This window comes from Macaca thibetana, chromosome 20, assembly GCF_024542745.1.
Source record: "Macaca thibetana thibetana isolate TM-01 chromosome 20, ASM2454274v1, whole genome shotgun sequence".
Classification (NCBI taxonomy): domain Eukaryota; kingdom Metazoa; phylum Chordata; class Mammalia; order Primates; family Cercopithecidae; genus Macaca; species Macaca thibetana.
This window is the reverse complement of record NC_065597.1, coordinates 65,219,442-65,241,226: the sequence shown is the minus strand read 5'-3', so window position 1 is coordinate 65,241,226 and position 21,785 is coordinate 65,219,442. Positions and strand designations below refer to the sequence as shown.

The 21,785-nt window shown below is 47.5% G+C and overlaps 2 protein-coding genes across 3 annotated transcripts in view; one reads left to right on the top strand and one right to left on the bottom strand.

Annotated features, from left to right (window-relative positions):
• Positions 1–21,785, top strand: part of NUBP1 (NUBP iron-sulfur cluster assembly factor 1, cytosolic) — a 612,258-nt gene that overhangs the window by 370,632 nt on the left and 219,841 nt on the right. The window lies entirely within an intron of this gene.
• Positions 8,660–21,785, bottom strand: part of EMP2 (epithelial membrane protein 2) — a 52,904-nt gene continuing 39,778 nt past the window's right edge. For both annotated transcript variants that reach the window (XM_050774605.1, XM_050774606.1), the window contains exons 4-5: positions 18,235–18,381; positions 8,660–13,121 (exon numbers count right to left, since the gene is read on the bottom strand). In XM_050774605.1, the coding sequence (XP_050630562.1) occupies positions 12,934–13,121; positions 18,235–18,381 (335 nt within the window). In that variant the 3' untranslated portion in view covers positions 8,660–12,933. The remainder of the gene's footprint in view (positions 13,122–18,234; positions 18,382–21,785) is intronic.

Below are 21,785 nucleotides of genomic sequence, written 5' to 3'. Positions count from 1 at the left end.
CTTCCCTTCCCTTCCTTTCCCTTTCCCTCTCCTCCCTTCCCTTCCCCTCTCCTCCCTTCCCTTCCCCTCTCCTCCCTTCCGTTCCCTTCCCTTCCCCTCCCCTCCCCCTTCCCTTCCCCTTCCCCTCTCCTCCCTTCCCTTCTCTTCCCCTTCCCCTCCTCTCTCTACCCCTCCCTTCCCCTTCCCTTCCCCTCCCCTCCCTTCCCTTCCCTTTTTTTTTTTTTGTTTGTTTTTTGAAATGGAGTCTTACTCTGTCGCCCAGGCTGAAGTGTAATGCCATGATCTCGGCTCACTGCAACCTCTGCCTCCCGGGTTCAAGTGATTCCCCTGCCTCAGCCTCTGATTGGCTGGGACTATAGGCACGTGCCATCACGCCTGGCTAGTTTTTTTTTTTTGTATTTTTAGGAGAGACGGGGTTTCACCATGTCGGTTAGGCTGGTCTCAAACTCCTGACCTCAAGTGATCTGCCTGCCTCAGCTCCCGAAGTGCTGAGATTGCAGGCCACTGGGCCTGGCCTCATTTCCTTTTTGAGACAGTGTCTTGCTCTACTGCTGGAGAGCAGTGGCACAATCACAGCCACTTCAGCCTCAATCTCCTGGGCTCAAGTGATCCTCCCACCTCAGCAGCCTCCTGAGTAGTTGGGGCCACAAGTGTGTGCCACCTCACCTAGCTAATTTTTAAAATTTTTTGTAGAGACAGGGTCACACTACATTGCCCAAGTTGGTCTTGAACTCCTGAGCTCAGGTAATCCTCCTGCTTCAGCCGCCCAAAGTGCCAGGCTTACAAGCATGAGCCACCACATCTGGCCTGCCATCATTTCTTTCTGGATGAGGCAATGGCAGACCACAGCAACTGAACTTCCCTTCCAGGTCAAAAAATAAATAAATAAATAAACATAAAAAAATCTGGGCTTTAAAGTAACCCTGTGCCAAGGTGAAGTAACACCTCTCTTCCCTCACATGTGTTCAGGACCCTGGTGAAATTACACTATTGTCCTTCTACAAACACAGAGAAGCCGTTTCTTCCTGGTTTCTCTGGTCTGTTTGTTCTAGATGATGACAAAAATCGAGCCAATGTGCCCTTTCAGCTTTGTGATGGGGAACATCCTGTGCTGTTCAGAGACGCTAAGGGCCACGGTGGGGGAGACTGTCATTGGCTTTCCTTCCAGATGGGTGTGAGCTGCTCTAGACCAATCACCTTCCCTGGCAATTTGCAATAGCTCCCAGTAGCCCCACCCTCATGGCTGCCAATCACCGTATTTCCTGGTGTATACAGGACCCAACAGCAGTGGCTCTCCCTCGTAGGCAATTTTGTCCCCACCCCTTGCATGGGGCATTTGGCAATGTCTGGAGATATTTTTGGTTGTCACAACAGTGGTAGGGGTTGGGGAGCACTGTTAACATCTAGTGGGTAGAGGCCAGGGATGCTGCCACACATCCTACAGTATGCATACAGGACAGTCCCCACCAAGAATTCTGCAGCCCAAATGTCAATTGTGGTGATGCAGCAAAACTTTACCCTACAGGTATACAATATGGAGTTCTTACAAGAAAAACTTGAGAAAGAAAGAAACTTTTGAAAGAAAACGCTCACAAAGACTTTTCATAATACACCTATTTAAAATGAGTTCAAGGCCGGGTGCGGTAGCTCTTGCCTGTAATCCCAGCACTTTGGGAGGCTGAGACATGCGGATCACTTGAGCCCAGGAGTTCAAGACCAGCCTGAGCAACATGGCGAAATCCCATCTCTACAAAAAAATACAAACATTAGCCAGGGGTAGTGGCATGTGCCTGTGATCCTGCCACCTACTCGGGAGCTGAGGTGGGAGGATCATTTGAGCCCGGAAGGCAAAGATTGCAGTGAGCTGAGATCTCACTATTGCACTCCAGCTTGGGCGACAGAGTAAGACTCTGTCTCAAAAATAAATAAGTAAATAAATAAATAAAGAGTTCATAATAGGTTTGTACTGAAAATATATTCTTTTTCTCATGCAAGTATAGTCAATTCTACACTGACATTCCGTTGCAAACTAAATCTGTCTCAATGTAGTAATAGTCTACTAACCAAAAAAAAGTACAAAAATCACATGGCTAATCCCATGACTATATATTAATAAATTGAGACAAATGAAAATAGGTACATAGCCATGTTCTAGCAGTAACAGATTTAACTCTAAATTAATCAGGATTTGTGCACATTAGCTTTTATCAGCTGCACTGGGTTTGGCTAAGTTGGATGTGCAATTGGTATCTTTGCTTCAATGCTTTATTGCTATACCGTGTTGTCACACACCACCACTAGGGGGTGGTAGTAGCACCTGCTCTTTCACTTTCTGGACGCTTGGCTTCCCCTGGCCATAAAGCAAATGCATTGGAAGCTGGAAAATTTTGAGATACATGTTTTGAGGGAGGAGTAGAGATTCATACTACATATTGACATGTAAAACATTTTGGGTCCGGGCGTGGTGGCTCATGCCTGTAATCCCAACACTTTGGGAAGCTGAGATGGGCAGATCACTTGAGGTCAGGAGTTCGAGACCACCCTGGCCAACATGGTGAAACCTTGTCTCTACTAAAAATACAAAAATTAGCTGGGGGTGGGTCGGGCATAGTGGCTCACGCCTGTAATCCCAGCACTTTGGGAGGCTGAGGCAGGCGGATCATTAGGTCAGGAGTTTGAGACAAGCCTGACCAACATCGTGAAACCCTGTCTCTACTAAAACGAAAATTAGGCGGAAGTGGTGGGTGGCGCGTGCCTGTAATATCAGCTACTCAGGAGGCTGAGGCAGGAGAATCGCTTGAACCCGGGAAGCGGAGGTTGCAGTGAGCCAAGATTGTGCCACTGCACTCCAGCCTGGGCAACAGAGCGAGACTCTGTTTATTAAAAAAAAAAAAAATTAGCTGGAGGTAATGACACATGCCTTTAATTCCACCTACTCAGGAGGCTCAGGCAGAAGAATTGCTTGAACCTGGGAGGTGAAGGTTGCAATGAGCCAAAATCATGTCACTGCACTCCAGCCTGGGTGACAGGGTGAGACTCTGTCTTAAAAACAAACAAACAAAAAAAAACACTTTGGGAAGCCAAGGTGGAAGATTGCTTGAGCCCAGGAATTCCAGATTGCCTGGGAAACATAGCAAGACCCTATCTCCCCAAAAATAAAAAATTAGCCAGATGTGGTGGTGCATGCTCATGGTCCCTGCTACTTGGGAGGCTTAGATGGGAAGATTGCTTGAGCCCAGGAGGTTGAAGCTGCAGTGAGCTATGAGTTTGTCACTGCACTCCAACCTGGGTGACAGAGTGAGACTCTGTCTCAAAAAGGAAAAAAAAAAAAAAAAAGTTAAGTATGTAACAGTGCAGACTATACATAATATAGCAAAGAATATGTAGGTATGATATGGATGAATATGGTTTGGGATTAGCTGTGGGTAGACAGGGAACTGGACTTGATAGGATTTAGTAGACATTTGATATTTTGTTTGCCCAACATCTGAACTTCCCTCGTATGTTGGGGAATTCCCTTCCCTCTGAGTCTTGGTGGGTTGCAGAACTAACCACCACGATGTAAACTGAAGTTGGCTGCTCATCATTTCCCAACCTTCCCTGCAGCCAGGACATGGTCATGTGATCCAGGCTTCACCAATCAGAGGCACCATGCCAGGCTCCCAATCCACAGAAGGCGGGATAGCACAGGTGCAAATATTGACTGCAAATGGTACCATCTTGTGGTGATGGCAGTGGTTTTCTTTTTTTTGTTTGTTTTTTGAGATGGGGTCTTGCTCTGTTGCCAGGTTAGAGTGCAGTGGTGCCATCTCAGCTCACTGCAACTTCCGCCTCCTGGGTTCAAGTGATTCTCCCGCCTCAGCCTCAAAAGTGGCTGGGAGTACAGGCATGCATAGCCATGCCCAGCTAAGTTTTGTATTTTTACTAGAGACAAGGTTTCACCATGTTGGCCAGGATGGTCTTGATCTCTTGACCTCGTGATCCACCTTCCTCGGCCTCCCAAAGTGCTGGGATTACAGGTGTGAGCCACTGTGCCCCGCCCCGACAGCAGTGGGTTTCTTACCAAATTGTTCTGTGGAACGATCTGAGGCAACTGGGGGGGATTTGGCTGCATGCTTTCAAGCCTGGGCACTACTAGCTTTCCCTTTAATAAATTTCCTTTCTGTTTAAATCAGCCAGAGTCACTATTGCTTGCAACTAAGACCCTTGACTAATACTAAGTTTGGTAGCTTGTGTTGGTGCTGCAAGCAACAGACACTCATGTGGAATTGGCTGAATGGCAGTGGCAGGTCAGAGGGCAGTGGAGACTCTGTTATTTAGGCTGGGAAGCTGTCACCCTTGTCACGCTATGGCAAAACATTTGGTTTAGACAAAATTTTTCTGGAAACGGCCAGATAGTAAATATTTCGGACTTTGTGGTCTATATGGTCTCTATTGAGACTACCCAACTCTGCTTTGGAAAGCATCCATGAATGCTATGTAAATGAGTAGGTGTGGCTGTGTCCCAATAAAACTTAATTTACAAAATCAGGTGGTGGGCTGGACGTGGTCCATGGGCCGTAGCTGAAGCCTGGTTCAAACTGTCACCTATTTTACACCAACCATGAACCTGTGGATGTTGTAGTATCAGCAGAAACTGGAGAAATACAACAGGATGTTGGCAAGTTCAACTTCATAGACCCTTCAGTAAGATCCAACAAGAAAAAGTAAATCTTCGGTCAAACATGGTCCAATGGCAAAATGGAAGCAAATGTGGCTTTGCTAAGATTCCTTCTGCCTGAAGCCTGCAATCTACATTGATGGAGAATCCAAAGATTCAGAGAGTTACAGAAATAAACAAGTCAAGTGCTAGACCAGGAGTTGATAAACTTTCTCTTATGAAGTGCCGATAGTATATATTTCAGGCGTTGCAGGCCACATAAGGTTTTGTTTTTGTTTTTGTTTTTTGTTTTTTGTTTTGAGACAGAGTTTCGCTCTTGTCACCCAGGCTGGAGTGCAGTGGCATGATCTTGGCTCACTGCAACCTCCGCCTCCGAGGTTCAAGCAATTCTCCTGCCTCAGCCTCCTGAGTAACTGGGATTACAGGAACCCGCCACCATACCTGGCTAATTTTTTGTATTTTTAGTAGAGACGAGGTTTCATCATGTTGGCCAGGCTGGTCTTAAACTCCTGATCTCAGGTTATTCACCCGCCTCGGCCTCCCAGAATACAGGTATTACAGGCATGAGCCACCATGCCCAGCCGACATAAAGTCTTTGTTGTATATTCTTCTTTGCATTATTTTACTTTTTTTTTTTTCCTTAAAGACAGAGTCTTGCTCTGTTGCCCAGGCTGGAATGCAGTGGCATGATCTCAGCTCACTGCAACCTCCACCGCCCTGGTTCAAATGATTCTCCTGCCTCAGCCTCCCAGATAGCTGGGATTACAGGCGCCCACCACCACACCTGGCTAAGTTTTGTATTTTTAGTAGAGATGGAGTATCACCATGTTGGCCAGGCTGGTATCAAACTCCTGATCTCAAGTGATCCACCCACTTCGGCCTCCCAAAGTGCTGGGATTACAGGTGTGGGTCACTGCGCCCGGCCTACAACATTTTTTTTCCTTTTTGATGAAACAGAGTCTCACTCTGTTGCCCAGGCTGGAGTGCAGCGGCAAGATCACGGCTCACTGCAGCCTTCACCTCCCAAGCTCAAGCAATCTTCCTGCCTCAGCCTCTCAGGTAGCTGGGACCACAGGCCTGCGCCACCATTCACAGTTTGCCTTTTTTTTGTTTTGGTAGAAACAGTGTTTTGCGATGTTGCCTAGGTTGGTCTCAAATTCCTGGGCTCAAGCGATCCTCCTGTCTCACTCTCCCAAAGTGCTGGGATTACCGGTGTGAGTCACTGTACCCAGCCATTTTCACAACTTTTTAAGAACGCAAAATAAATTCTCAGCTTGTAAACCATATAAAAGCAAGTAATCTGCTAAGCCCTGCTATAAACTAAGGATCAATAGTGTGGCTGCAAAAAGCTAAGCAGAAGATAAGATATATGGGATTCCAGCAAAAGATATGCTAGGTCCTTTAGCATTTTTCATCAGACAGAGGGACAGGCAGAGAGAGAGAGCTCAGATTAGAAGGGCTTTGCAGTTATTGCCTCAAGGCTGCAGTAAAGCTCAGAGGCATGGGGCCAGGATTTATGTGGCTCAAATTATTAGGCCCATCACATAAAAGCCATAGGCAGAATTACCTACATAAGCCACTACTGGATTCCTGTCAAATTCTCTGTGATAATAAATGTTTTGTACTTTGGGGAAAAAAAAAAAAAAAAAAGTAAAGACAAGATCTTGCATGGCCAAAGGAATCCCATCCGTGATTGAGAAGGGCCTCTAACTGTGCAACCCTGAAAATCACCTCTGAGACACTAGGCCTCACACCCGGAGGAAGAAAGAAAGGACCTCCTCCACACTGCCCATCTTAAATCTGACCACAGGGGACAGTGGATGAGAGAGATGGTTCCACTGAGCAGAACCAAGAGCAACGGATTGAGCAGCCACAAGTCTCCCTCCCGCCAGGGAAGCGGCTTCCTGCTATTTGTGACCACTAATGAACCTGTGGCCACTGGACATTGATTCTCTGCCTGTCCCTTTTCCAAGGGGACAATTCATGGTGACACCCTGTGCCTTTGTCTCCATTACATACTAGGGACTTTTGGGAGGACATGATTGAACCTTTAGTCACCCATTACCAGGCCATAAGGAGCCCCAACTGGACCCCATTGAGATCACAGCATATCACCCATAGCCCTGGAGTGGGAGCTGGAAGTGGAAACTGGTTGAAACTTCAGGTTAGATGCCTCTTGGAAAGGGGTTAGTTCATTTCATGAATGTGTAAGAATTTTTATTTTTTGAAACAGTTTCTGTTGCCCAGGCTAGAGTGCAGTGGCATGATCACAGCTCACTGTAGCCTTGACCTCCCAGGTTCAAGCGATTCTCCGCCTCAGCCTCCTGAGAAGTTGGGACTACAGGAGCACACCACCATGCCTAGCTAATTTTTCAGTTTTTATAGAGATGGAGTCTCACTGTGCTGCCCAGGCTGATCTCAAACTACTGACCTCAAGTGATCCTTCTGCCTTCACTTCCCAGTGATGGGATTACAGGCGTGAGCCACTGCACCCAGACCCTCATGTTTACATAATTTGATCTCACTCCTGACTCCAGCCAAGTACTGGGGCAATGATGAGTGAGTGTGTTACCCAAGATGGACCCATCAGAATCTAGCCCTGGAAACTTGAAACTGAGACTAATATCATCTAGATCAAGGCAGGGACTAAGTTCATCAAGGCAATGGGTGATGTGCTGTGATCTCAATGGGGTCCAGTTGGGGTTCCTTATGGCCTGCTAATGGGTGGCTAAAGGTTCAATCATGTCCTCCCAAAAGTCCCTAGTATGTAATGGAGACAAAGACACAGGATGTCACCATAACACCTAGCACAATGCTTGTACCATTACAGCTATGCAAATATTTGGTGAATGAATGAATGAATGAGAGGCTGATTTCCTGAACTGAAGAAATACGAAATTGAGTGTTCTGGGATGATCACCATCCCCCAGCCACATGGAAAAAAAAAAAATCCAATCTAGAAACACAAAGAAGGCAGACAGTAGTCTCTGAAGATTTTAGTTTGCAAACCCTGTGTGACAGTAAGGAAATGAGTGTTCTCAAGATACAAAGATAGCTTTTGCTACCTTTGGCATTCCTTAGATAGAAGTTAGAGGGATCTCTTTCTCTCTCTCCTTCTCTCTCTGTCTGAATTTTTCAGTTTTCAGCAGAGTATGCAGTAGAAAATAGTCTCATTCCATCATGACCTCATCCTTTAAAGCAGAGGTCTTTATTAAATACAAATGAAATGAAAGAACACAATCTAGTAACAATGAACAGGAAGGCTGAAAAAAAAGAACAGGATCAGTCATTTGTGGGGATCCCTGAGAAGTGAAAAAATTGGGCTACTTGTTCAAATACGAAGAACTTTAAAGCTGAGCGCAGTGGCTCCCACTGGCAATTCCAATGCTTTGGGGAGCCAAGGTGGGAGGATCACATGAGCCCAGGAGTTCAAAGCCAGCATAGGCAACATAGTGAGACCACCCCCCGCCATAAAAGAATGAATGAATGGATGGATGGATGAACGAATACATAAATTTTAGGAGCATTCTTCTCCATGACTATGAAATATTTATTTCTTGTAAGAATGTTCTACTTGATGCCAGACACAGTGAGTGGCTCACATCTGCAATCCCAGCACTTTGGGAGGCCAAGGCAGGAGGATCGCTTGAGGCCAGGAGTTCTAGACCAGCATAGGCAACATAGTGAGACTTTGTCTCTACAAGAGATATATATAAAATAATTTAAAATGGCACGAGCAGATCATTCTCCCAAGCATGGGGGCCTTGGATGCATGGAACTGTGTGCAACTACACAGGCTGCAGGGCTGCAAAGCTGGCTCCATTAAAGAAGCAGAGGGAGACTGTCCAGTGATAAATTGTCCATTTATCAATTGCTCACTGTAAAAACCATACATTATTATCTTGATGAGAAATCGACTGACCCCCTGCCCCTCAAAACGGCAGCATTCTCCCCTAGAGGTCATCATCGTTGGGAACATTAGAGTCTTGCTCTGGGCAATCTGGTTTTAAACTTTATTTTCCATGTACAGTTTCAGATTATACAAAACATAGAAAATAGACTATTTTAAAGGTACATTAAGTAGGAAGTTCCTAACTACCCTAAAATCACAAACCAAGATTCCAAATGAACCTCTAGGCCTTGCCCTAACATTTCCCCAACACCACAAAATTGGCCAACTTGCTCTATTGTAAGTAACCTTTTAACTATTAGCGAGTTTAGTAATATCCCGTAAGGCAGATTTTAAACTATGATACAGCTTCTATCTAGGCCACTGTGTTTAGTGTGTTTACAAACAGGCTTGGAGTTCTCGGTTTCTTCATCATCAGTGAACACAGAGCATCCTAGAGCACCAGCCTGTTCATGAGGGGTGTGCACAAAAGCACGCAAACTATAGCAGAGTGTGTGGGAGTGAGGAGGTCTGATGTTCCTGTATTCAGGTATATGTATACACATTCACACAGACCAACAAGTCAAGCATTCTCCAAACTCATTTGAACAGAGACCCAAAATAATTTTAATGCAAATAACAAAATGAGTTAGTCTCCATCACATCGCCCCTCAATGAAAGAATTACAGTACTTTATAAAAATGTCATAAAATGCGCAAACTACGGTTCCTTCAAATACAGTTGATGCTATCTTTGGTCCTAATATTTGCTTCTTGGATGTCGACTAATTTTGTTGTTGTTATTGTTCTTGAATAACTGGTAATAAGCACCAAGTGGCGGCAGATTCTACCTACAGGTGAGAAGCTTGGATGTTTTCTCCCTGATGTTGTCATTTCTTTCCAACTTCCCAAATCCGTGTCACACAGCAGGGAAGAGGCATCTCTCATGTCTCAAAAAACCTTAATGGCACAGGTGGGTGTGGGCACTGAATGTTGTACAGTAGTGGCAACCAGCCAGGAAAATCCACAGGGTCATTTCAGACTGCATTCAACACAGATACTCACGTAGCCCTGACGTTTCTTGTGAAGGGAATTCACGTATTGCTTGGAGGGGGTTGATCTCTGGTTCTAAGGTGTTTTGTTGCCAGTGTGACTACCAGAAAATTATAGATGGCTGGGCACAGTGGCTCACGCCTGTAATCCCAGCACTTTGGAAGGCTGAGACGGTGGATCACCTGAGGTCGGGAGTTCAAGACCAGCCTGACCAACATGGAGAAACCCCATCTCTACTAAAAATACAAAAATTAGCTGGGCATGGTGGCGTGCGCCTGTAATCCCAGCTACTCAGGAGGCTGAGGCAGGAGAATCACTTGAACCCAGGAGGCAGAGGTTGCAGTAAGCCAAGATGGTGCCATTGCACCACTCCAGCCTGGGCAACAAGAGCGAAATTCAGCTGAAAAAAAAAAAAAAGAAGAAAATTATAGGAAAGCCACCAAGGTAGAAAGTTTCAAGGGAACTTAAGATTCAACTTCCTCTATGAGCCTGGGTAGCATCCTGTTAATCCTAGGGGTGTAAACCACATTCTTGCCCACGATATGATCAGTGATAGTATCTCATGGAGGCAGGAGGTGACATTTGTCCTGTCTCTGGCCCCAGGCCACCCCGTACTGCATTGGCGGCTTCTCCATAGGGAGGGGGTCGTATCTCAGAGTCCAAACTTCATGAGGGCAGGGGAGATATCTGAATTTGCTCACCCCTGTATTTTCAGAGCCTCACACAGTGCCTGGAACATGATAAACATTTAATACTATCTGTCAAAAACAAATGAATGAAAGAGTAGATGGAAAGAGCCAATCTTGCATTGAAGAGATATCCATGGTGGCCCTAAAACTACTCAAGCCAGACGTGTCTTCAGCTCCACTGGAACTGAGCTGGTGGCAAATCATCACTCCACTCAGCAGAAGGTCAAGTGCACAAGTATTTAAATAGCACAAGGTCCCACACCCCCTCCCAGGACAGCCCCCAGCATCCTGCTCCAACTTAAGCAGAAAAAAACAATGAGGTGCAAACAGCTTCTCTCCTGGGATGGTTCCTGGGTGGCCTGCATTGCCACAAGGCACATCAGGATTTGATCCTGAAGGACGAGCCCCTAAAAGCCCTATTTCTCATCACAGTCTTAAAATCACCTTCAAAACATTCACCCAGACCCGCTGAATCAGCCTGTCCCAAGTGGCATGGGAACCCCTAAAGCTTGAAAACTCTGGCTCTATGGGACCCTCTCACCACATTTACTGTTGGGACCATGGGCCTCTCCACAGACATGTTTTCTGGGTGTTACAGACAGGTACTGTCCAATAAATGTCATCTGCACGAACTGAATGGAGCTATATTTAGACTGATCCAAATGCCTTAATGCCTCCAGGAGCATTTAAAAATAGGCACGCATAAAGCAGATTCCCTCCCATGTCACAGGTCTCGATTTTGAATTATTTTATTTTATATGTATTTTTTGAGACAGTCTCAGACTGTCGCCCGGGTTGGAGTGCAGCGGTGCAATCTCGGCTCACTGCAACCTCCACCTCCCAGGTTCAAGTGATTCTCCTTGCCTCAGCCTCCCAAGTAGCTGGTATTACAGGCGCCTGCCACCATGCCTGGCTAATTTTGTTGTATTTTTAGTAGAGACAGGGTTTCACTATGTTGGCCAGGCTAGTCTTAAACTCCTGACTTCGTGATCCACCTGCCTCAGCCTTCCAAAGTGCTGGGATTACAGGCGTGAGCCACTGCACCCACATGATTTTGAATTCTTAGTGGCGTTCTTTGCAGCCTCCATCACAGTGTGTAATTAGTTTCTTTTTTTGAGATGGAGTCTCGCTCTGTTGCCTAGGCTGGAGTGCAGTGGCACAATCTTGGCTCACTGCAACCTCTGCCTCCTGGTTCAAGTGATTCTCCTGCCTCCGCCTCCTGATAGCTGGGATTACAGGTGCGCATCACCATGCCCAGCTCATTTTTGTATTTTTAGTAGAGACGGGGTTTCACCATTTTGGCCAGGCTGGTCTCGAACTCCTGACCTCAGGTGATCTACCCGCCTTGGCCTCCCAAAGTACTGGGATTACAACGGTGAGCCACTGCACACAGCCAGTTTTTCTAATTAAGTTTTAATCTATCTTCTCCACTAGGCCATGAGCCCTAAGAGGACATTGTTTTGAGAAGGTATCCCCTGTGCCTGGCACACGCATGCAAGTCATGATTTATGTTGATGAATGAATGAATGAATGAATGAATGAATGGTGGGTGGGTCCTCTGAGGCTCTAGAAATAGGGGTGAGAGGCCAGCCAGGTGTAGCATAAAGGGCTGGACAAGAAGGGAGAGGCCTTCTGGGATAGGATAGGAAGGAGGCTGCACCCCACTCCCTGAAGGTGTCTATGAGTTCACATGGCCCAGGAATGGGGTTTGGGGGCCCTAGATGTAGACAGCTGTGGCAATGGAGGCCAAGGTTTTGGCCTGCTGTGGGGGTTACATTCACCTCCCCATCTCCACATGATGACATCCTAGCATTTTTGAGGCAGTTCTGCTCACCCGGCCCAGGGACTATGGTCCCCAACTCCAATGCATCTGAAGCGTTGCCCAGGGAGCGTGTTAGAGATGCAGATTCCCCAGCCCCATCCCTTGAAGACTCCGATTCTGTAGATCTGGGGTGAGGGGGGTGCACTGTAGGTCTTGCCTGAAGGTGAGTCTAAATCTGGCACACAGGTAAAGGATCACCATTCCTAAGGCAAGCAGGTGACACTGTTGGCAAATTGAGGTGAGACTTTTTCTGACCTGCCCCTATGCCAGAGGGTTGTTTGAGCTCTGGTTTGGATACAGACAGAATGCCAGGGGCTACACCTGCTTCTCACTTGGAACTCGGCCTAAACCTCTCAGGAAGCTGTCATTCTTCTATACCGCACTTCACCCTCTTCCACCCACCACTAGCAGAGAGATTCGGGCGGGGCTTGGGCCGGCTGAAACCTATAGGAAGCGCATCCCCAGAGACCCGGCTTTCCCAGCCTCTCGTCTCCTCCCATCACAGCCCCACAGTTAAGAAATGTCCGGTCGAGCGCTTTTGGATTTGAGCATTGCTGGATTTTTGCTTGTGTCTTGCTGAGACTTTTGAGTGGGCAGGAGTTCTGAATACCAGCCTTCATAGTCTATTCTCTGATCTCAAGAATGCAAAAACTCTTCTCTCTTTTGGATTTTTTTTCTTTTTTCTTTTTTTTTTTTTCTTTTTGGCTTTTAAAGGAAACAATACGTTTGCTAGAAAAACCTCAAAAAAATAATGATTATATACAAAATGGTTATCTGAATGTGGATTCTGTACGGCAGTGAAAGCAACCCAGCTCCGGGCTCTATTTGCGCTTCCTCAGTATCAGGTACATCATGCCGCTGACGAAGGTGCAGGCGAACGCCACCCACGCCAGGATGTAGGAGTAGCCGTAGCTGCCGCCTTCGGTCATGTAATAGAATTGCATGTTTTTCTCGTGAATATCTTCACGCCTGTCTGTATAAATGGAGGCCGCAATCATGACACACAGACCTGTCAGGAAGAAAGGTGAATTTTGAATAACTCATGGACCACAGCGCACCCTGGGTACAAACTTCAGCTTTTACTCTTTGTTTATTATTATTTTGTTGAAGAGACAGGATTTTGTCATGTCACCCAGGCTGGTCTTGAACTCCTGAGTTCAAGCAATCCGCCTGCCTTGGCCTCTCAAAGTGCTGGGATTACAGACGTGAGCCACCGCGGCCAGCCTTAAGCTCTTGTTATTAACAGGTATTTATTTTAGTCTATTGGAAAAATTACAACTGATGTTTTGTGGAAGGATATTGTCACCTACCCTGTAGCTATTTTGCTTCCCATTCTTACTAACTAAACCCAGTTTTGTTTGGGCAGCCACATCACCAACCCAGAGCGTGAACAGATGTGTCCCGTAGACAGGAAGCAGTTTAGGTTTTCTGTGGGCCATAGTCACACAAGTCCGCCACAGTTGCATGACAACACCCATAGAAGATACAAAAATGAATGATAATGGTGGTGTTACAATAAAATTTTATTTACAAAAACACATGGCAGGCCAGATTTGACCTATGAGCCATAGTTTGCCAGGCCTTCTTCTTGGCAATCTGGTTCCTGTTTACTTGTTACAGTCGATGGGTCAGTATGTGTACCAGTCCTGACCACAGAAAACCTTCACTGAAAAATATGACTACCTGGGCCAGGCACTGTGACTCACTCCTGTAATCCCAGCACTTTGCAAGGCCAAGGCAGGTGGATCACCTGAGGTCAGGAGTTCGAGACCAGCCTGGCCAACATGGTGAAACCTCGTCTTTACTAAAAATACAAAAAATTAGCCAGGCGTAGTGGCAGGCGCCTGTAATCTCAGCTACTAGGGAGGCTGAGGCAGGAGAATCGCTTGAACTCAGGAGGTGGAGGTTGCAGTGAGCCAAGATCGCGCCATTGCACTCCAGCCTGGATAACAAGAGCTAAAACTTCCTCTCAAAAAAAAAAAAAAAAAAAAAAAGAAAAATGCAACAGCCTGAAAAGAGAGAGATGAGGGAGGAGAAAGCTTTTTTAAGTTGCTCCACTTTCTCTTGCTGACTGCTTTAGATATTGTAGGGGCAGGATGAAATGTCTGGAGTTGCAACAGCCTTTTTGGAGCCATGAAAAGGTCAACACCAACACTAAAAATGACAGAATAGAAGGATGGAATGAATGAGTGGAAGTGCTTGACGCTGACGCTGCCAAATCAGCTCTAGAGCCTTTTCTACCTCCAGAGTACTTTTTACGTAAAAATAGTAACTATCTTTGCGACTGAAGACACAGTTAATTGATTTCCTCTTACATAAGGCCAAAAGCACCCTAACTGTAATACTTGTGGTCCTTGGCCGGGTGTGGTGGATCATGCCTGTAATCCCAGCACTTTGGGAGGTTAAGGCGGGCCGATCGCTTGAGCCCAGGAGTTCAAGACCAGCCTGGCCAACAGAGCAAAACCTCATCTCTACTAAAAATACAAAAATTAGCTCAGTGTGTTGGTGTACACCTTGTAGTCCCAGCTACTCGGGAGGCTGAGGCACAAGAATCGCCTGAACCCGGGAGGCAGAGGTTGCAGAGAGCCAAGGTCGCACCACTGCACTCCAGCTTGGGTGACAGAGCAAAATCCTATCTCAAAAAATAAAAAAAGAAATACTTGCTGTCCCAATACTTACAGACATTAGAGCTAAGATGAGGTTAAGTGCTGTGGTTTTCCTTGGGGGACCTATCCCCCTCCTGGCCAGGCAGTTTTGGTGGGACTGTCCTTCAAGATGCCTAGACAGTCTCTAGCCAGGGGCCAAGCACGCAATCTCTGCCAATCAGACTCTCACTCCTGGAAACCTGAATCTAAACAGTGACCCTGTTAGGCTTCCTTGATTCTGACGGCATCTCCCTGAAGCCGCTGCCTGTCAGTGGCTGGTGCCTGGATCTTCTTTCCAAGACCTGGATTTTCAGCTTTTCCTTTGATTCTTGCAAGCTACCCCCAGAATCCCATCTCTCACATGAGTAAGGGTATCTGCCGCTTGCGTCTGCCTGATATGGCATCTAAACACTCTGCAGTTTGAAGCAGAACAGGGAGGGCCAGGTCTTTGGACCAGAAAATGGCCAAAGAAATTAGGGAGAAGGGGATGCTATGGAAGGAAAATAGGAAGACGTGTGAGTTTCATATTAAAAATATGGGGGAATTTTCATATATATGAAAATTTATATATAAAATTCCTAAATATATACATTAGGGTAATCAGTTTTGACTAAGTGGCTTTACAGATCAACAGACAAACAGAGACAATAACGGAACATAAACTTCAGAAGCTGGGCGCGGTGTGGCTCATGGTCGGAATCCCGGCATTTGGATAGACTGACACTGGCGGACTGCCAGACCAGCCTGGGCAACACGGTGAAACTCCATCTCTATGAGAAGTATAGAAATTAGCCAGGCATAATGGCGCATGTCTGTAGTCCCGGCTATTCGGGAGGCTGAGGTGGGAGCATTGCTTGAGCCATGGAGGCTGAGGCTACAGTGAGCCATGATCACACCACCGTACTTCAGCCTGGGCAACAGAGTAACCACCCAAGACCCCCACCCCAAGTTGAATGACGGGATTCAATTGCCTTTAATGGGGTCGGGGAGGGTGGGGGTCCACGCCTCTAACTGGCAGATACAGAGACAGTAAAGGAGGGGGAACAGACACCTCCTCACTACCTCGCCTGGGGTCCTTGGGAAGGTCGCATTCCCCCTTTAGGCCTCATTTGTTCTGGCTCATTGCTCTCCAGCGCTTGGCTCAGGGACAGGAGTACAAGTCCCCAGGTTCTAACCCAGCAGATTCTGATTCAAGAGGGCAGGCTGGAGCCTTGGGAGTCTGCACTTTAGAAAGGTCCCTGGAAGGATTGGGGTGGATTTGGGGGGTTCTCAAGATCAAGTGACCATCTGGAGTCTTTTGCACTTGAAAACACTTCCATTCTCTGCCTAGAAGGCATGGTATCTGGCTATCCAGTGAAAGTGCCCCAAGGGGAGGGGACGCTGAGTGTGACCAACCACCCTACTTTGCCCTGGCCTGGGGTTTCCTAGGATGTGGAACTTTCAGTGTTTTTATTTTATGTTGTATTTTATTTTATTTTATAATTTTTTCAAGACAGAGTCTCACTCTGTCCCTCAGGCTGGAGTGCAGTGGTGCTATGGTTTGGCTGGGCTGGTCCCCACCCAAATCTGACCTTGAATTGTAATAATCCCCACGTGTCAAGGGCGGGGCCGGTGGAGGTCACTGAATCAAGGGGGCGGTTCCCCCATACTGTTCTCGTGGTAGTAAGTCTCCCGAGATATGATGGTTTTACAAATGGGAGTTCCCCTGCACACGCTCTTTCCCGCCGCCATGTAAGCCCTTTTGTTCTCCCTTGTCTTCCACTATGACTGTGAGGCCTTCCCAGCCATGTGGAACTGTAAGTCCATTAAGTCTCTTTCCTTTACAGATTACCCAGTCTCAGGTATGTCTTTATTAGCAGCGTGAGAATGGACTAATACAAGTGGTACAGCACCCCACAGCTCACGGCAGCCTTCACCTCTCAGGCCCAAATGATCTCCCACTCCAGCCTCCCGAGTAGCTGGGACTATAGGTGTGCTCCGCCATGCTTGGCTAATTTTTTTTTTTTTTTTTTTTTGTATAGATGAGGTCTCACTATGTTGCCCAGGCTGTTCTTGAACTCCTGGGCTCAAGCAATCCTCCTGCATGGGCCTCCCAAAGTGTTCCTGCACCTGGTCAGGACTTTTAGTTTTAAAACAGAGGATGGTCCCAGGCAAACTAGAACAAGTTGTCACTGCACTGATGACACGTTTCAGGGTCATCCTGAGGGTATGGCAGGTTTGGACTTGAACCTAGCTGGGGAGGTGGAGGGCTGGAAGGAGGTGGTAGTTAGGGTGATTAGGTCCAGGCAGCCTAAGCTGGCTCTGACACCCGGATTTCTTGCCTTCATCAAGCCACTCGTTAACTCCTGACCGGAAAGCACCCTAGAAGGGACTTCCGCATTTTGTCATCAGAAAGCTTTATTTATTTATTTATTTATTTATTTATTTTTTTTTTTTTTTTGAGACGGAGTCTCACGCTGTTGCCCAGGCTGGAGTGCAGTGGCGCGATCTCGGCTCACTGCAAGCTCCGCCTCCCGGGTTCCCGCCATTCTCCTGCCTCAGCCTCCTGAGTAGCTGGGACTACAGGCGCCCGCCACCGCGCCCGGCTAATTTTTTTGTATTTTTAGTAGAGACGGGGTTTCACTGTGGTCTCGATCTCCTGACCTTGTGATCCGCCCGCCTCGGCCTCCCAAAGTGCTGGGATTACAGGCTTGAGCCACCGCGCCCGGCCCATCAGAAAGCTTTAAATCGTCACTGAGAAGCGACAAACGATCATGACGTGGCTTCTGACTTCTGATCTGACTTCAGCCTTGCTAAAATTCCTAAGTAGAAAAAAAATGCTCTGAGACCTCTGCTTCCTCCAAGTTTCTCCAGGACTGAGGCTGTGCCTTGTTCATCTCTTGAGCCCCTGCAGGCAGCACAGGCCTGGCGCAATGTGGGCACATCTGTCACCCACCAGCCTGAAACTTGTTGATGGCTTCCCACCAGCTTAGAACAAACACCCCAAACCCTTTCTATGGCCTGCAAGAATCCATGGAGCATGGCCCTGCCTGCCCTGCTGGCTCATTTCCCACTGCACTCCAGCCCCACTGGGCAGCTCTCTGTCCCTCCCATCGCAGGGCTTCCAACATGCTGTTCCCTCTACCCAGGACACTGTTCCCTCCTCTCCGTACTGAGACAGAACACTGTCAACAGCAACTCCTACTCACCCTCCAGATCCTCTGGCTTCATGTCTCCAGGACGCCTTCCCTGGACTCCCAACTCAATCCAAACTCCCGACTATAAAATGTCCCACTGTGGTACAGCATGTGTGCGCACACACACATACACACACACACACACACACACACACACACACACACACATGCACACAGCACCGCACGGCTGCCAATTTCTCCTTTCCAAATCCTCCCTCCTCCTGGCTTCCCTCCTGGCCGCTGGGAAGGGAGTGCTTATTCCAGGAAGCCACTTGTTAGGGAAGCCCGTCGATTTACTTACATGCCATTAGCTGGATGATGGAGGTTAGGACAAACCTCTCTCCCTGCTTCAGGCGGAAGAGCTGGAGCACGAAGATGAAGAAGGCGATGCAGCAGAGAATGGTGGAGAGGATCATCGTGGCCTGGACCGCCTGCAGCGTGGAGTACTCTGCGGGAAAAGGGTGGGGGCGCAGGACTGAGGACATTGGCCAGCCGGCACTGCGGGGTGCACGGTAACTGCAGCAGCTCCAGAGTAGGGGTGACAGGAGGCAAACAGGCAGGGGTTCAGGCTGTCGTCTACACGGTCCGAGCACAAGGGCAGCCAAGGAGTCTTCCAGACCCCCTGCCCTTCACCTCCAGTGTCCATTTGACCGGACAATCCTCAGCACCCTTATCTGGAAGACGAGGCAAGAACCACTTGCTCTGCATTCTTCCCGGTCTGGGTCACAGCTCCCAAATGCTTGGCTCATGAACAGGGAATTCTTTTGAAGTACAAATCCCACGTTCCAACGTGGTAGATTCTGACTCAACAAGTCAGGATGGGGCCTTGGGGGTCTACATTTTAGAGAGGGATTCTTGTGGACTCGGGGCTCACGGGACCGTGACCTTGTGAAGTGCTCTGTGGACCCCATAGTAGCCTGCAGGTATCAGAGGCTGATCTTCACGGTCACTACTTACAAGGAGAAGGAGAGCTCCTTTCTTTTCAGGTCAGCCTTAACAGAGACTGGGGTGTCAAGGTTTGGGGCTCAGTACAGAGAAGTTTCAGTGGAGAAGGGAGGTCTAGGGTGGAGGGTGTCACATGCGGGCAGGTCACAGTGAAGCTATGCGTAGAAAGCTATGTGGCGGAAGGAAGGCGTCCTGCACATGGGTTACAGCCACCTTCGTGGGCCTCAGTTTCCTCACCTGTAAAATGGGGATACATTTTTTTTTTTTTTGAGACAGGGTCTCACTCTGACATCCAGGCTGGAGTGCAGTGGCACAACCATAGCTCACTGCAGCCTTGAACTCTTGGGCTCAAGTGATCCTCCTGCCTCAGTCTCCTGTGTGGCTGGGACTACAGGCATGTCTGGCTAATTTTTTAAAAAGTTTTGTAGGGATGGAGTCTCACTATGTTGCCCACGCTGGTCTTGAACTCTAAAATGGGGATACTAATAGCTCCTCCCTCATCGGGCTGGGAAGGGAGAGTAAACTCGTCTACGTAAGGGCGTTTAGAGGGTGCAGGCAAGGTGGGAGTCCTGTATAAGAGCTGAATGCTGAATGTTAACCACCAGGATGAGGCCAAAAGATAAGGTGAGGGGATGGTGTCCATGCTGCACAGCAAATCTACGGCACACCTTCCTTTTCTTTTTCTTTTTTTTCCTAAAATTATGCAGTTTTGCCCAAAAACTCACTAGAGTGAACATAATTTGTAAGTACTTAACGAAACGTCTAGAGCTGTGGATTTAATCCATTCTGGCTACACATCATGGTTACTTGGAAAGCATCTAGCCTCTCCCCCAATTCCTTACGGGGAGCAAAAGAAGTCAGACCGGCTCCGCCTCTATGACACACACCACATGACCCCGTTCCTACAAGGCCCAGGAACAGGTGGAAGTGAGTTACGGTGACAGAAGTCAGAAGTGGTTGCCTTCAGGGCAGAAAGTGGTGGCAACTGTGTGGACGGGGGCCCGAGGAACTTTCTGGAGAGTTGGGAATGTTCTCTTCTTTTGGATGGTGGTTACATGGGTGTTTATACAATTGTCAAAACCCACCAAACTGAGCCCTTAAGAAGCCTGCACCTTGTTTGTAAATTATAACTCCATTAAAAAACAAAAACAAAAACGAAAAACCCAGCAGGCTCTACTGAGATGAAATAAATCAGAATGTCGGGCATTGAGACCAGGCATGAGGGCTTCATAAAGCCACCGAGGGAATTCCAGTGAGGGGCCCAAGTGGTGACCCTCTGGCTTAGAGCAGCACTTCCCAAATCTGCCCAATCCCAGGGATCACCTGGGATTGTTTATTAAAAATGCAGATTCTTAGGCCTCTCCCCCTGGAGATTCTGCTACCATTGTCCTGGAGTGGGCACCAGGAATTTGTATTTTCAGCAACAAGTGACCCACGATGGGGCAAATGGGGAAAACATGCCTTTGGGGGAAAGGATGAATTCATGTTCCTAGAACAGGGTTTCTCAAAGCTGGGAGGGGGTGCAGGATGTGCCCACAAGGCAGCCCCTAAGATGAGTGCATGTGGAACCCAATGAGGACGGGAAACAACGAAAATTCACTGAATGAGAGGGATGCTTACTTTGCTCAGTTTAAATTCCTCTAAGGGCCGGGCGCGGTGACTCAGCCTGTAATCCCAGCACTTTGGGAGGCAGAGGCGGGTGGATCACCTGAGGTCAGGAGTTTGAGACCAGCCTGTCCAACATGGCAAAACCCTGTCTCTACTAAAAATACAAAAATTAGCTGGGCGTGGTGGCACACACCTGTAATCCCAGCTACTCGGGAGATGGAGGTAGGAGGATGGCTTGAACCCAGAAGGCGGGGGCTGCAGTGAGCCAAGATTGCGCCACTGCATTCCAACCTGGGTGACAGAGCAAGACTGTGTCTCTAAAAAATAAATAAATAAAAATAAATAAATAGATTTCTCTAAGGACCTCAAGGAGGAGTTCTTCACCAGCTGCTTTTGCGCTGTAAAAACACCCACTAATATCTGGGTGTTTGGGGTTGTGTTTTAACATGAAAAGGGCCAGAAACAGGCTCAGAGGCCTCAGGAGGGAAGTGTGTCTGGCCAGACTTTCATAACATCACCGGGCTTCCGATCTAGTATTTTCGGAAAGCTTCTCTTCTTTTATGGCAAGTGAGACTAGTTTATCACTTCTCTTTAACATAGACTCATGGTTTGGGAGGCCGAAGCGGGTGAAGCGGGAGAAGCGCTTCAGCTCAGGAGTTCAAGACCAGCATGGGCAACATGGTGAAACCCTGTCTCTACAGAAAATACAAAAATTAGCCAGGTGTGGTGGCACACACTCGTGTACTGGGGAGGCTGAGGTGGGAAGATCACTGGAACGTGGGGGGCAGAGGTTACAGTGAGCAGTAATTGCGCCACTGCACTCCAGCCAGGGTGACAGAGCGAGACCCTGATTCAAAAAATAAAATAAAATAGATTTATGGGCGAGTGCAGTGGCTCATGCCTATAAATCCCAGCACTTTGGGAGGCCAAGGTGGGAGGATCACTCGAAGCCAGGCATGAAAAACCAGCCTGGGCAACATAGCAAGACCCTGTCTCTACTAACTAAATAAATACAGTAGATTTATGTACAGGAAAGTGGGCTACTTTAAAAGTAAACTTTTTAAAGTAAAAAAAAAAATTGGCAAACTTCAGGAGAGGGACAGAGAGTGAATATTTTCGGTTTTGTGAACCATATGGTCTCTTGTCAAATGTTCTTTTTGTTTTTAGGGGTGTGTGTGTGTGCGTGTGTAAACAACTTTTAAAAATGTAAAAACTGTTCTTAGCTCCCAGGCCAAACAAAAACAGGCCTTGGACTGCATTTGGCCAGTGGTTCGCCAACCCGTTTTAAAGAAAACTAAG